General features: G+C 37.0%; 2 protein-coding genes across 5 annotated transcripts in view; both read left to right on the forward strand.

Annotated features, from left to right (window-relative positions):
- Positions 1 to 1,904: 1,904 nt before the first annotated feature.
- On the forward strand, positions 1,905 to 6,518 carry LOC138180810 (protein daughter of sevenless). Of its 3 annotated transcripts, none has more exons than XM_069115026.1 (7): positions 1,905 to 2,896; positions 3,238 to 3,366; positions 3,451 to 3,637; positions 3,752 to 4,033; positions 4,097 to 4,804; positions 4,886 to 5,010; positions 5,093 to 6,518. In XM_069115026.1, the coding sequence occupies exons 1-7, from the start codon at positions 2,816 to 2,818 to the stop codon at positions 5,336 to 5,338; spliced, it is 1,758 nt and encodes a 585-aa protein (XP_068971127.1). In that variant the 5' UTR covers positions 1,905 to 2,815; the 3' UTR covers positions 5,339 to 6,518. The 3 variants fall into 3 exon arrangements, with proteins under 3 accessions (XP_068971127.1, XP_068971126.1, XP_068971128.1); XM_069115025.1 differs by having other exon boundaries at positions 1,915 to 2,896; positions 4,871 to 5,010; XM_069115027.1 differs by lacking the exon at positions 1,905 to 2,896 and adding an exon at positions 3,018 to 3,150 and having other exon boundaries at positions 4,871 to 5,010.
- Positions 6,519 to 7,353: 835 nt separating this feature from the next.
- Positions 7,354 to 13,763, forward strand: part of LOC138180809 (uncharacterized protein F59B10.2-like) — a 91,770-nt gene continuing 85,360 nt past the window's right edge. Inside the window, exon 1 of one of the 2 annotated variants that reach the window (XM_069115016.1) lies at positions 7,354 to 7,703. The gene's annotated coding sequence lies outside the window, so the exon portion shown is untranslated. The remainder of the gene's footprint in view (positions 7,704 to 13,763) is intronic. The other variant, XM_069115020.1, reaches the window with a different exon arrangement.

Genomic DNA, 13,763 nt, shown 5'->3' on the forward strand with positions numbered 1-13,763 from the left:
GGCAGAAAAATAAAGAAAAAGGAAGAACCAAAGTACAGTGCGACCTTCTGGCTTTCAAGGACTCCTAGGTTCTCACTGTCTTAACTTAAAATGGGACTAAAGTATGCAACGAACGCAACGCGTGTTTTCCTTCTATTTTCTCACCCTATTTATTCTTCTTGCGTTCGCCGAATCTCCTTTCCTTAGGTTTAAGGACTAATCACTTATCCGATTACAGCGCATAATGTAACAACGTAAACGAAACTGGCACGTAAGAATTATACATATACGTGTATATATTTATACATACTTACCATTAACACAATATGAAAAATCTGACGAAATAAAGTTTACGTATAATTATTTGAATACTGGACATTGTACCTGTGTGCTCTCAGACACCTTTCTCGCGATCATTTCACGTTTCAACTTCTGAATCCTGTCACGATCTGTGGATTCCCGTTCGAGCGCAGTCTTATTTATACATAACATGTCGTTCGTTTCGTTGTCCTTTGTGTACACAAACGTATTTAGATGTACATTTCTTGCAAAGAGTTGTTCGCGAGGATTCGTCAATATTCCAAAAGTCAGTAATGAAGGCAGTATGATGGTAACACATCGAATTAAATCAAATTGGAACACAGGCTTTTGTACGATTTCGTGAGAATTTCCGTTCCCTTCGTTTGACCGAAGTCCGAAGCGATTGCTGTCCGTCAGTTCTTCCGCCTTATCTGTCGTTTTCAGCGACGAATCCTTGTTGAACGATATCGTTGGACGGATAACAAAAGAAGGAAGTTCAGAGTCCCCATTCAGATCTATATGTATTAAGTTTACACGTACGATATGTTTATATTATCGCTTATATATAAACATATATAATATATATAAATATATATAATATATAAATATGTATGTGATATATATATATATTATATCATATTCTATATACATATTGTACACACATATACAGGTACACGTGATACACGTGTAACGATATTACAATATTACAGTGATCGCGGAGGAATCACGACTCTGTTAACGAAAGAAAGCTCAATGTATAGAGGTATATACATAGATTATCATAGAGAATAGGGCAGCTGTGAAGAAGATTTTCTAGGTGTTAAGAGAGACCGTATACATACTTAGATTTTGGAATCGCCACGTCGAGATCGAATGCGATGTGGAACATTTCGAGTACGCTAATCGGAGCAATTATTCGTCCAATGGAATAGATATAACGAAACCGAAACTCTAAATAACAAAATCCATCTGTACACGAGTCTCCGTTTTATACCGTACTTACGTGTCAAATAAATGTACTTGTCTGTAAAATGTATCGCGACTCCTTTTGTACTGTATTGACGCGACTTTGATAGCGAAGCATTCCATGTGTAAACGTGTTTGTTATATTTATTGTAGAATGAACCCCTGATTTACGCTATTCGTTTTCATCTTTTTACGACCCCATGTACATGTTTCGTTCCAACAGCTGGTTTGCGACACCGATGTTACCATCGCGACGGAATTGTATAGAAAAAACAAAATATTTAATAAACGATTTATGGATTATTCGACTTCGGTTTCTCTTTGTAGAATGGCGAACGTGACCTCTTCAACAGAATATCGCTAATCAGAAATGAAAGCCAGGTTTAAATATCGATCGGCGTCTACCGCGTTAAGTACTGAATTGCAAATTAGCCGAACGATATACCTCGGCTTTGCTTGTTATTTGTTTATCTGCATACAAGTACTTATTAATCATTGTAATTGCTTAGAGTTGTTGAGTTTCGTGTATCTAGCCGTTGTCGGTTTGCAATTAAATATGACAAGACGAGAATTTGTTGTATCATTCGTTGTAATTCCGCTTGTAACCATTTACGCAAATAAGCTTAGTTAATTGTATCGATATGTTTCTTGTTTTGACGAACGTCAGTGTTTATTTAACCGCAAGAGTTCACGCGACTTGAAGTCGCGAATCGGTCGAAATTTCTGGAATACAGAATGATTCTGCCCGTAATCTGAATACGTGTCGTGAATGGCAATTTGCGAGAAAGCAATAGTTTATAATACGGAATCGTACAGAACAATATTTATTATTACATAGATTTATTTAGTTATTTGTGTATAGATGGAATTTTGACACTTATATACAAACAAAAACATATACATGTATATATATGTTGAGAGACAAGATCATATTTAACGTCGATCTTGAAACTTCCTCGGCAATTCCTTTGTTCGCTTTGTTGAATTACAGTCAGAACTTTCAACTCGAACGCACCACTGCGCCGTTCATTCAGGTCACGAGACGACGATGCGTCATGTAGCTCTGTTAATCAAATGAATCCAAACAAATTTTCATAACACGAGCAACAACTTGATTCTCCGAGTGATTCAGGATTCGATATAGACTGGAGCGTCTGATTTTGCCATTTACAGCTATATAGGCCAAGAAAAGCGTGTGTCATCTATGATGGTTGACATAGCTTGGCATGCGTGGCCAAGATGGTGGTGGTAATGGAGGCACCATGACGATAGTCGGATTTCTCTACGTATCATCGTCCCGCTTCGGTGTTCCTCTTTAATTCTTCTGTAGCTCCTCAGAGGGTGTTTATCGTTGATGATGCGCGTTTGTGGTGGAACGTTGTTGATGTGTTAGTTGTGCATCATCGAAGAGAGATCGCTAGATGGTCGGTATATCTGTGAGATTGCTGCTGCGCCGTCCGAAAATAGATAAATGAACGACGAGCGTGCCATCCTTGTTGTCGGTGGTTCCACGCACTCTCTAACAATGCACAATTATTAAAAGGTTCATAGCCAACATCGGGGTGTAGGAATGGAGGTACTCAAAACCAGCCAAGAGATTGTGCACGAAGGGTGGCTCATTAAGTCGCCACCTACCAAACTTTGGCGAGCGGTTAGTATTTCATAGAACAATGACAAATTCGAAATTCTACTCGATTCGTCAATTTTTTTATTGTTTACATTTTTAAATGCTTGTCAAATCGCTATGTCTACATTTGTTCGTCGAGCTTTTATGAATTCTAACCTCGTATGCTGAAAAATGTTTCATAAGTATGGAATGTTGTGATATTTTTATCCAAGAATGTTAATGTTCTAATTACTTTTTCGCTTATATCGCAGTGCAGACAATGTTTTATGCTGTACACAGTAATTAAATTTAAGTGACAACTTAAATATATAGAATTTATATATTCCTTTTTAAATAATTTCTACGATACGTTTGTTTATTTCCAGAGATGGAGGAAAAGGTGGTTTGCTCTTCGACATAGTGGAGAATTACCTGGACAATATTTTTTGGAGTATTATACAGACAGACGTTGTAGAAAATTAAAAGGTCGTATTGATCTTGATCAATGCGAACAGGTAGCTACCTATTTGGAGATCTTTATCCTGACTTACATAACTGAATTTGCTTATGTCTTAATATTGACTTTTATTTGCAAATAGGTGGATGCAGGCTTAAGATTTGAAAATCGCAAGCAAAAATATCAGTATATGTTCAATGTTAAAACACCAAAAAGAACTTATTATCTAGTAGCAGAAAGTGAAGCTGATATGAATAAGTGGGTGGATGCCGTATGTCAAGTTTGTGGTTTAAAGGCCTATACTCAAGATGAGGAGCAGCAATGTCAAAGTACATATTGTTATCATTTAAGATATCTGGAATTTAATAAGATTAATAATATATATCAGATATATATATATAAGATAATAAGATTTTATACAATATTATACATTTTTTTTATAGTGTTCCAATTTGAAACACAAGAATCCCCACCGATTTCACCTACTAGTACTATTTCGGGCCCATACATTCCTATTAGCGAATGTATTTCTGGTCGACGGTTAAATGATACTAGCTCCCTCAATTCGGCTTTGGGGCAAGGACCTGAACATTATGATGCCCCAAGACGATTGGCCCCATCCCCTTCTAGATCTCCTACAACAACGGATGCGGAAAGTGTTTTCACCGACGATGAATGGACTGCTCCGGTGCCTAGCGTGAACTGGGAAACTTTTCCTTCCTCGGGTAAATATAATCAATATATGTTTTTAACTGCATTACGTGAATAACATTATATTTTTATAATAGGCGAATCCAAACAACCGCATAGTTCGAGTGATGCCGAAATTGGTTCTTGGAGTGTTCGAAAGCGATTTGGGAAATTAAGAATCGTTGACTCCATTGTACCGCCTTCTGTAGAAAAGTTACCAGCACCTCCTAGGCCACCAAAACCTCCTCATATGTTACCTGAAAATCCTGGTCATAATTATTTAAATTTAGATGGTGCTACCGAAAGCTCAAAACCTACAACTCCAGCGACTCCTGCGCCATCGACTCCCGCAACTGCAATTGTAACAGACGAATCATATGATTTTCCAAGATCTCATCAACCTGGAGCACCCGAGTCAAGCACTATAGATAAACATTTTTACTCCAATGCTGCTCCAAGTAATGTCGAAGATACACGCGTATTCCGCTACGACTTTCAGGAAGAGGAACCGTCGAGTCCACGCTCTGAGAGTTCAGCAACTGCTACGTATTCAAATTTACCAAGTCCACTTGTGCGAGATAATTCAACTTCAGTACCAACAACAGTGGCACCACCGCCGCCAGTTGTTTATCGGGAATTAAAACCAGGAAGAAAAACTAGCGATTCTACATCGGTCATTAGTAATGAAGCTTCCCCAGGACCGACAGTGTCAGTTTTGGAAATGAGTTCTGCCGAACACTCTCCTGCCGAGCCTCCGAGTATTAACAGGAAGCTTAAACCTCCATTGAATAAATCTCCCGTAGAAGGTATGATTATTTACATTTTTTCCCCCAACCACCATATTTGAGAAAAAAAAATTATTCATATTATAGGACCTTTGCAATTAGCTTCTCCACCTGGAAGAGGAAGAATTAGAGCGGCTCCTAGTCCTACACCTCCAACTCACGTTCATTCGAATCGACATCAATCGACGTCAGATGAAGATAATAATGCTTTCGACGATAAAGAAGAGGTATATAAAAATATATTTTATAATGTATTTATTCAATATCATTTCATAAACATGATTGTATTGATATAAATTTTTGTTTCAGATATATTATTATCAAGATCAAAACACGTTTATTCCTGCTTCGAATCGACGTCTTGTTGTTTTGCAATATCTAGATCTCGATTTGGAAGCAACAGAAAATTTCACTTCTTCGAGTTTGCCACCAACTCAGTCCCCTCCAAACACAACGGTGTATAAAACTGTGGATTTCCTGAAAACCGAAGCGTTTAATCGCACTCGTCAACGAGTCGAAGAGGAGAGAAAACAATGTACGGATGAACTGGCATAGCTTTGAACTTTGTTTTCTAGATCTTTCAGCGTAACGAACAGGAAGAATAGTAGGAACGTAACTTCTTTTTACGTAGCGTATAATATTGTTATCATTTAGTAATACTTTACGATATTACAAAATTGCGATTCCTACGCAGTATTTAGCGATTTTCAAGCGCTTTTTAAATTTTTATGTTTGTTATTGAATTGAAGATTATTTGAAATCTTCATTATTGCGCGATTATATATCATAGTTGGAAACCGAAGAGAGCAATATTCAATGGACCAAAAATGTAATATTAAAGTTAAGGCAAAACAATGAAGAAAGAAGAAAAATAGTAGTTTCGCGAAACTCGTATCAGAATTTGTTAAAGAATTTTTAATTAGAAGAGTAAGTATTATTACATTTAGGTACGAACTGTTTTTACATAGATTTTACATATGTCTAAAATGAGAAAAAGGCATTTTAATCGTAAACTATGCAATGAATTACGGATGTATGACGTTGCTGAAAATTTTAGGATATCCTAATTTTAAGTATAAAACAAATAATATGTAATATATTTTCAAAGTGCCTGAAGTTATTGTTTTTCTTTTTTTGCTAAGGCGACGAGTTGTTTGTTATTGCATGGAAAGTGAAATATCATATTTATGGTTATAAATATGGTGTGAATGTATAAAAATCGTTTTACAACTATTTTCTAGGAAATAATATTTTGAAAATTTATGTTCTTTTTTGACATATATTCTTTTTTGACGTTTTTAGATTTTTTCTTTTTAAGTATAATTTTTATTATAATTATTGACAGTGTACTCATTGTACCTGCTGAAACAAGTTTATAATCCGTGGTAATAGAAATCTTGGCCATAAAATTACAATGCAAAAAAGACATGCATATTTTTTAACAGCTACTAAACCACAAACTGTATGTTATGATTACATATGTTTACATATACATATATGCATTAAAAGTACGTGACAAACTATATATTTTATGTATAAAACACACACACACACACACACACATGTTTTACTTTTATAATAGCTATCACTTATTTACTGTAATTTTTGTACCAATGACATTTTTATACTATTGACAAGTTGTTTGTCAGTATGACTAAAAAGAGATATATGTTCATCGGGGTTTCAATTACCTGTAGTGAAAGAAGGAAATTAATAGAGTATATTTAGAATGAAATTTTTAAGTTTGTGTAAGTACACTTGGTTCTGAAACAAAAAATAATTTCCCACCAAATTTAAAGGCTATATTAACTCTTGTGCGATTCGTATCATTCAGAAGTAAATATCTATATCTATTTCCAAAGATTTGTATATTATTAAAAAAAGCTATCTATCTCACCATATACGACAAACAATTTTTCGATTATAAACGGTTAGCACAATTTATTTATAGCAACAAAAATTATATTGTATATTTATGCGATTAAATAGAAGTAAGTTTTTTTATAAGTTATCAAATATAATAAGTATGTTTCTTTGATTTCTTTTTATGACATAGTTAAATTCGAATTTTTATTTATTTCGAATTCGAAAATTTGCAAATGTGTTAAAAACAAAAACATGGAATGGTAAGAGAGTTTTGAATGAAGTATTCGCTGTATGTACTTGCTATAACATTTTTTTTATAACAATTCGTAATCGTTAATGCTGACAATATTTATGTCCGATGAAACACAAACTGAAAGTCATTAAGGATAACATTTATTAATAGTGCGGATTTTTATGCATTTATAGGAAATTTAAAATTGCAAAAATGCACATAATATGCAAAGATGTCCAAAATACAGTATTTATTATAATATTCAACAAAATATAAAAATACGAATTCGCATAAAACTCCGTAATCTATTTATTATAAGCAGAATAGACAAACCTTTCATATCTTTCGTTTGTATTATCGGTCGATAAGGTACGCTGCTATATCGACTCGGCACGGGAAGGTCGTGAAAACGTTCAGGGATATGCTGTCAGGTTATTGGCCTGGTTGGTGCTTGGTGGGACCGATGGAAAACAGAGCCTCATTCGCTCGCTAACCGCCGAGCGTGCGTTAGTTTTGTTTGTTTTCGGGCTCGTCACGTAAGTACATTGTTTTCTTCCCTCGTGAAACGAAATTGCATCGTGTAGTATCAGAGGCTTTACGCGTCGCGACTAACAATACTCGCCGGGGTGAATTTTCCTTCTTTGTGTTAAATTTGTGAAGCATCGAATCTGTTGTGTTTTTATCTTTTTGACTGTTTTTATCGAAAAGTGTGATCATCGACTTTGTGCGACCAGCCTGTTTTACTTTTGGAATCAAGGCGAATCCGACGAACTGGAAGCCACTGAAAACAATCATAGCGGAACTTCGAGTTTCATTTTCAAGGTAAGGACCCGCCAGTTTTGTATACATCGCAATGTATATATGATATATGTATGTCGTAACTCTAGTTCCACGTGATGATCGATCTGCTGCCACTTGTTGGCGATGAAAATGTCTATTGATTGACGTTAATGAGAGTTCAACATCGATGAAATTACACGTTGTTTTCTCACGTAGGAACATAATTTGATATGTTACAACGAGTATAATTCGTTAAAAGTAAAAATATATTTTTACGTAATCTTTTTATCCAAGAAAGGATCTTTCGAAAGTATCTAACCAAAACACGAGTATTAAACTTCCTATGTTTCTTTATTGAATACAGGAAAACAGAACGAAAATATTTTCTCGGGTAATTATTAAGCTAAATTTCATAATTCTTCGAACAAATAAAGCGAATTCAAAGTCGAAGGTGGATCGAGTATATGGCGTGTGTAGGTTTCTCGGCCACTTGTGGATTTTCCAGCTAACCAACTGAAACGATATACGTAATATGTAGTCGCTCGGATTACCGTTCCTGTGACCCTCTCGTCGTTGCAGCGTGACACTCGTCACGAATATCCGGGTGGATATTTAACATTGTTAATATCTTATTTTCTCTGTATACGCACGTATCTAACATACATATCATCATCTTTAGATTTATTAGAAAAAACGAGAAGAACGTTAAAGCACGCAAGAAGGATTACCTTGAGGTGTTTGTTTGAAACCGCAGCCATTTTATTACTATACTAGTATTTTCTTTAATATAAAGAACCTGTCAACGAACATTTTTGCGCCCGTGCAATTAGTTTCTCAAGAGTAAATTTCAACTGTTTCGTCAGGCTAACAATGTTTATGGTTTCCCTTGTACATGCAACGCCAGCTCGTTATGCATGCACATTGTTGTTGCGTTATTGGCGGTTATTGCGAAGCGCGCCGGAGTAAGTGAGAAATTCTCATGCACAATAACGATCATTATCGGTAACGTTCTTCGGCCGAGCGTAATACAACGCGTGCATTCTTTTCTCGACTTTCGTAATACTATCCTAATGAAAAAGTCGAACTTGGGTACTTTTCAATGAAGTTTCGTTTTTATGTCCCAAACATATTAAATTTTCTCTTTTTTCGAACAGATGGCGTTAGATAAAGGTTTGAACAAGGCCGATCTTGGATAGTTTTCAGTAAAGATTCATTCGTATCTTACGTTTCATAAATAACAAATCTTTCCTTTCTTCAGCCGGATGGCATAGAACGAGAGGTATGAAACAGATTTGAGAAATCGAAATAGGATAATTTTCAATGAAGTTTCATTCACGCTTTTCATTCCATATTAAGTTCTCCGTTTTTGCAAATACGTGGCATCAAACGAGTAGCGTTAAACAGATTTGAAAAAATCGGTCTTGGATAACTTTCAACTACAGTTTCGCTCGCATCTCGCGTGCCACATTGAATTTTCCCTTTCTTTAAAGAGCTGGCGCCAAATAGATCTGCTTATCTCGAAAAGATGAGAGAAGATGAAAAGCACTTTGACTGGAATGATCGACCGAAAGATCACCAGCCGCCTTACGGAATGTTCTTTGAACTCGATCGATCGGAGAACGAAAATGCATCATCGGAGAGCACCGATGAAGAAATCTCTGAAAATAGATGCGCCTCGATAGCCGCTGCTTTGAATCCCATTAGTAGTTTGATAACTCGTCGTCTGTTTGAAACGAAAAAAAGAAAACAAAATAAAAAAACTAGCTTCGTTCGATATCGGTTTCCTTTTGGGGGTTCCTGGTGCCTCGTTATCCCGATATCTCGAGCGGAGCTGTTGCCTCGCCAGATTCTTTTGTCAACCGAATACAAAGTTCAGCGTTTTCCTTCTATATCTTGGCCAGAAGAATAAACTGCCAACACATTATTCCGGCTTTCTACCGATACGCCCCATCGAACTGGTCGCAGGAAAGATATTGAAAAGCTACTCTCACAAAGGGATTCCAGTTTATTAAAAGCTCACGGGCAAAGAAACGTTTTGAATCAAGCATTCACTGTTCCCCTGCTTACGTACTTCTCTTTTTCTTCCCTTAGAAAAATAATCTTGTCTCGTGTAATTGGAAAATACACCGTTTGAAATGGTTCGTGACGAGTCGATTCGACCCTTTCCGGCTCTTTCGTTCGATTTTCTGACCTACTCGTTTCTAGGAATCGGAAGCTTTTTCGTTATATTCGATAGCTGTCCTATTATGTTTTCTTAGGACCGGTTTGTGCGTGCCTTACGAGGCTACAGGCACCTTACGTTGATCTGTGAAAACCACTACTCGCGCTAAAAACCAGGATTTACCTATGTGCATTCACTCGAGGATCGCCCGGTCTGAATTTTCTTCTTTCGGTTCTTAATTTTCACGCAGTATCGGACTAACCGAATTTCCGAGCTGAGAAGAACCGACGATGCTACTAAGAATACTTGTTTTGTCATTCTAGATGAAATGCACGTTCGCTGTCCGATGTCTCCTTTCGATTCTTGATTTCACCGCGAAATAAGCCTGCGGCTTCAAAGTAGTCTGACGAACACATTAGAATAATCAAACATACGACGATCAGACGAGAGAAAAAAGCGTGATAGTTACTTCTTGAGTTGAGATCTTTTGATTTCAACGTTGCTTTATGACTAAGGAAGAAGCTTAACGTGACACGATGAAAAATGAAAACGATCGGTTAGTTCGAAATATGTAAGTCATTTAAAAATAGCTGATAAATTGAAGAATTTTGAATGAAAGTCAAGGATACGCAATAATTATTACAACGAGCGATATTTTAATATTACGACTTATAATATTTCAAAACTTTCGTTTAGTTCCAAAGCCAAGCAAAACACAGTTTTGCTAACTTAACTGCTAAATTTTAAAACTGTTTTCCTGTAAAAAATAGGAAACGTAACTTACCGTATCCTTCTCCCATAGTCTTCATACAAATTTTTACGAGATGCGCATCTCGATATTTAAATTATTTCATTTGACAATTTGTCAGAATGTCGTAACCATATCCTAACACGTGGACGTACGTAAAAAAACGTGGTCGCATGGCTGCAAGCACGTAACTTGTTGCAACGAGAAATAACGATTAATGAAGGCAATTAAGCGTCGTCATGTCTGTCGTCGGCTGTTGCGTTTCTACGTGGATCATTCGTCGCGATCATACGGTAATTCGTGTTATTTGCAGATCAACACGCGTTAGCGAATACTATTCGTTCTCCATGCATTATGCAACGAATTGTGTCTTCCGCGTAGTATGGCGCCTATCGGCTATAGTACAATACTATAGAAAGTATAGAATCATCCGTTACATTGTTTCGGATTTCTTCAGAAGGAAGTTCCGTACGGCACCTGAGCTTCCCGATTGTGAGAAATCTGTCGACATTGAAGACTGGCGCTGAAAAAATGAGAGACGTTCCGGAAGAGCATCGTGCTATTATACTTTTCAATCGCGAGCGTTTTATTCTCGCGCAGAGAAATATTTACGCTGCTAGCTAGCATTATCGGCAAATTCTCGATAATTTTCCTTCTCTTGGTATTTCATATTAGAAGAAATTACAGATTCGTAATCAAATAATTAAGAAATAAAAGCTACGAAAAATATTCGGTTCGTATTAAATACAACGCCTGACGAAATTTTTCAACATTTATTAAGAGAAAACTTTCATGTATATCGTCGATATAACATACGTATCGATCATGATCACTCGTCTCTCTTTACAGCGTTAACGACGTTTCGAAATGTTCCACATGTAACACGTGTAATTATGTACGTACATGAAAATTTTCTAAATAAGTGTTCAGATAGTTTGACGAGCCACCGTACGTTCATCAGCGTAGCTTACAATTCGTATAAACTGTGTGTTGCGAATTATCAACTAAAGAGCAACCGGTCAGGTCAAACCGATTTGTCGATATCGCGTACCTCGAATGACTTAACGCTCAAGGTGGAAGAGGTTTAATAGGTCGAGTGTTAGAGTAATCTAGCACTGTATTTGCACTTGTTGTATAAAAATAAAGTGTGATGTACACGGCGGTGGTAAGATCTTGTTGGGAGTCAAGTATTTCACCCGGACGGTACGATGTTTGATGATGAACTTCCTAGTATGTTGCTGATTCTCTCCCCCAGCCGTTGGGTCTCGACCGTCCCTCGTGCCTTCCCGGCTGGAATTTTTCCCGGGGGTTTTTTATCTGACCTCGGAGTCATTAGGTTTATAGCTCGTGGAGGACATGTAATTCGGAATTTCCTAAAAAAAAAAGGATAGGGCCCGTCCGAGCCATAAACGGACGATCACTCAAAATTCCGAACACTGTGAATGGATTAAACACTCGTCTGTATGGTTAAACAGAAATTCGATTTGCATCTTGTTCGGTGTTTTATTCGGACAATGAGTTGCATAATTCCGCCGCTGCAACGCATTAGCGCCTTCTCCCCTTTTTCCTTGTTTTTCACGGCGACCACGTCTAGCCCGATATTACGTATTACACGCCGCTGGCTGCTGCAACAGGCAGGAAGCAAGTCAGTTAAATCCTATGTTCGATCGATTTCGAGTCACGCTATCGCGACACGTGAGAATTTCTTTTCATTTCGCGATCTTCCAGAGTGAGAATTCTTTATTCAATGGTATTACGTCCTCCTTTTATAAATAGCCGATCAAACTCCACATTCGGCAAACGAAGGATTCGCATTTTTTGAATTCTTAATACCCCGCCTACTTTAATCAGCGAAGGTTGAATCAACGCGACTCGACGACGTTCGAGCTATTCCGCATAAAGTGATCGATTGAGGAGATGGAGTGGAAAATGTAAGTGCCAGGAGCAAAGGTAAAGGTTTTACTAATAAAAGACGTTTTCCCATTTTCTTGTAACTTTGTCGCTTACTACTCCTTTTCGAATGAAATTCCACCAAATTTCACCGCGAAGTAAATACATTCTCCGTCAAGAGATTCAATTTAAGAGCTGCTTTGAAAATAGAATAACGTGAATATAATTAAAACGGAATATTAACATAAATTGAAATAATAAGACGAATAAGATTCTTTTCTTCTTATATACATTTCTGTGAAATAACAAATTACGCTATAAAATAGTTATTGGTATTTTATACGTTTACGAATAAATATGATGTTACACTTACCGGTTACGATATTTCATCACTTTTTTCAGCATATTCCTCTAATAAAATCGATTCTTGATTTTTCTCAAGCTTACCTATCTAACTATCGTTTACCATCTGAATCCCTCGATCGAAGAACTTTCTATAAAATTCCGCGATCTTGTTTGCAAGAGGCGTTCGCGATGATTAAACGCGAACAACTATAGTTGGTCAGGAATCATGCACGGATTCACCGTGTTGGTGGAACAAAATGCCGCATTTTCGTTCATTTCTCGTTGTTTCCGGCAGGCGTGTCCCGAGCCTGATATTACGTGTAGAGAACACGCGTACGGTTTATTGCGTTAGACAGGAAACCGAGAGAAGAGTTATATCGGGTCGACCTGGTTTAGGCGTGCCCTATAGGCGCCTCGGTTGCAGAGAAAGAGAGTGAAAGACGCTTTGAAAATGTCAGGGACTAAAAGTACGGAGAACGGATACACCGGTGACGCCACAACGAAATCATCGATTATTTGCGTTCGTTTCGAATTCACAGAGCTTATTCATTTGCAGCTTAGCCGCTTGTTTTTCCCGTCCACTCGATCGGTATATCATCTGTACAGCTAAAGCGTCCTTGGAATCGTATGCTTATCGACTGTAGAAGACGGGATCATCTGGAAGTTAATGGTAGACTGGGTGGTCTTGCGGATGAAACTGTGACACGAGTTACCAGCGTGTACAATCTTGTTTGAAAGTATTTGGATATCTATTGGTTGCGTTCGAAGTTATTTATAATGAATTTTTCACTTATTTGTTTAAATTATAGCATGATTGTAGATTTATAAAAGGTATAGATACGTTATAGACAGATATAGAAAGGTAAGAAACAAAGTAACGATAGATAGAAGAGGAAAAGTAGCGATATGAACGTGGAGATTCGTTACGACAGTCGTCAAATGAAATCTAATTTAGTTG

This window comes from Bombus flavifrons, chromosome 6 (genome assembly GCF_040668555.2).
Source record: "Bombus flavifrons isolate JBK064 chromosome 6, iyBomFlav1_principal, whole genome shotgun sequence".
NCBI classification, from domain to species: Eukaryota; Metazoa; Arthropoda; class Insecta; order Hymenoptera; family Apidae; genus Bombus; species Bombus flavifrons.

Bases quoted from the DNA above. Each gene is read 5' to 3' on its own strand.
- LOC138180810 (XM_069115025.1), top strand. From the start codon at position 2,816: ATGGAGGTACTCAAAACCAGCCAAGAGATTGTGCACGAAGGGTGGCTC. The intron at 4,805-4,870 runs GTATGATTATTT...TTCATATTATAG, and splicing joins GAATAAATCTCCCGTAGAAG to GACCTTTGCAATTAGCTTCT. The intron at 5,011-5,092 runs GTATATAAAAAT...TTTTTGTTTCAG, and splicing joins CTTTCGACGATAAAGAAGAG to ATATATTATTATCAAGATCA.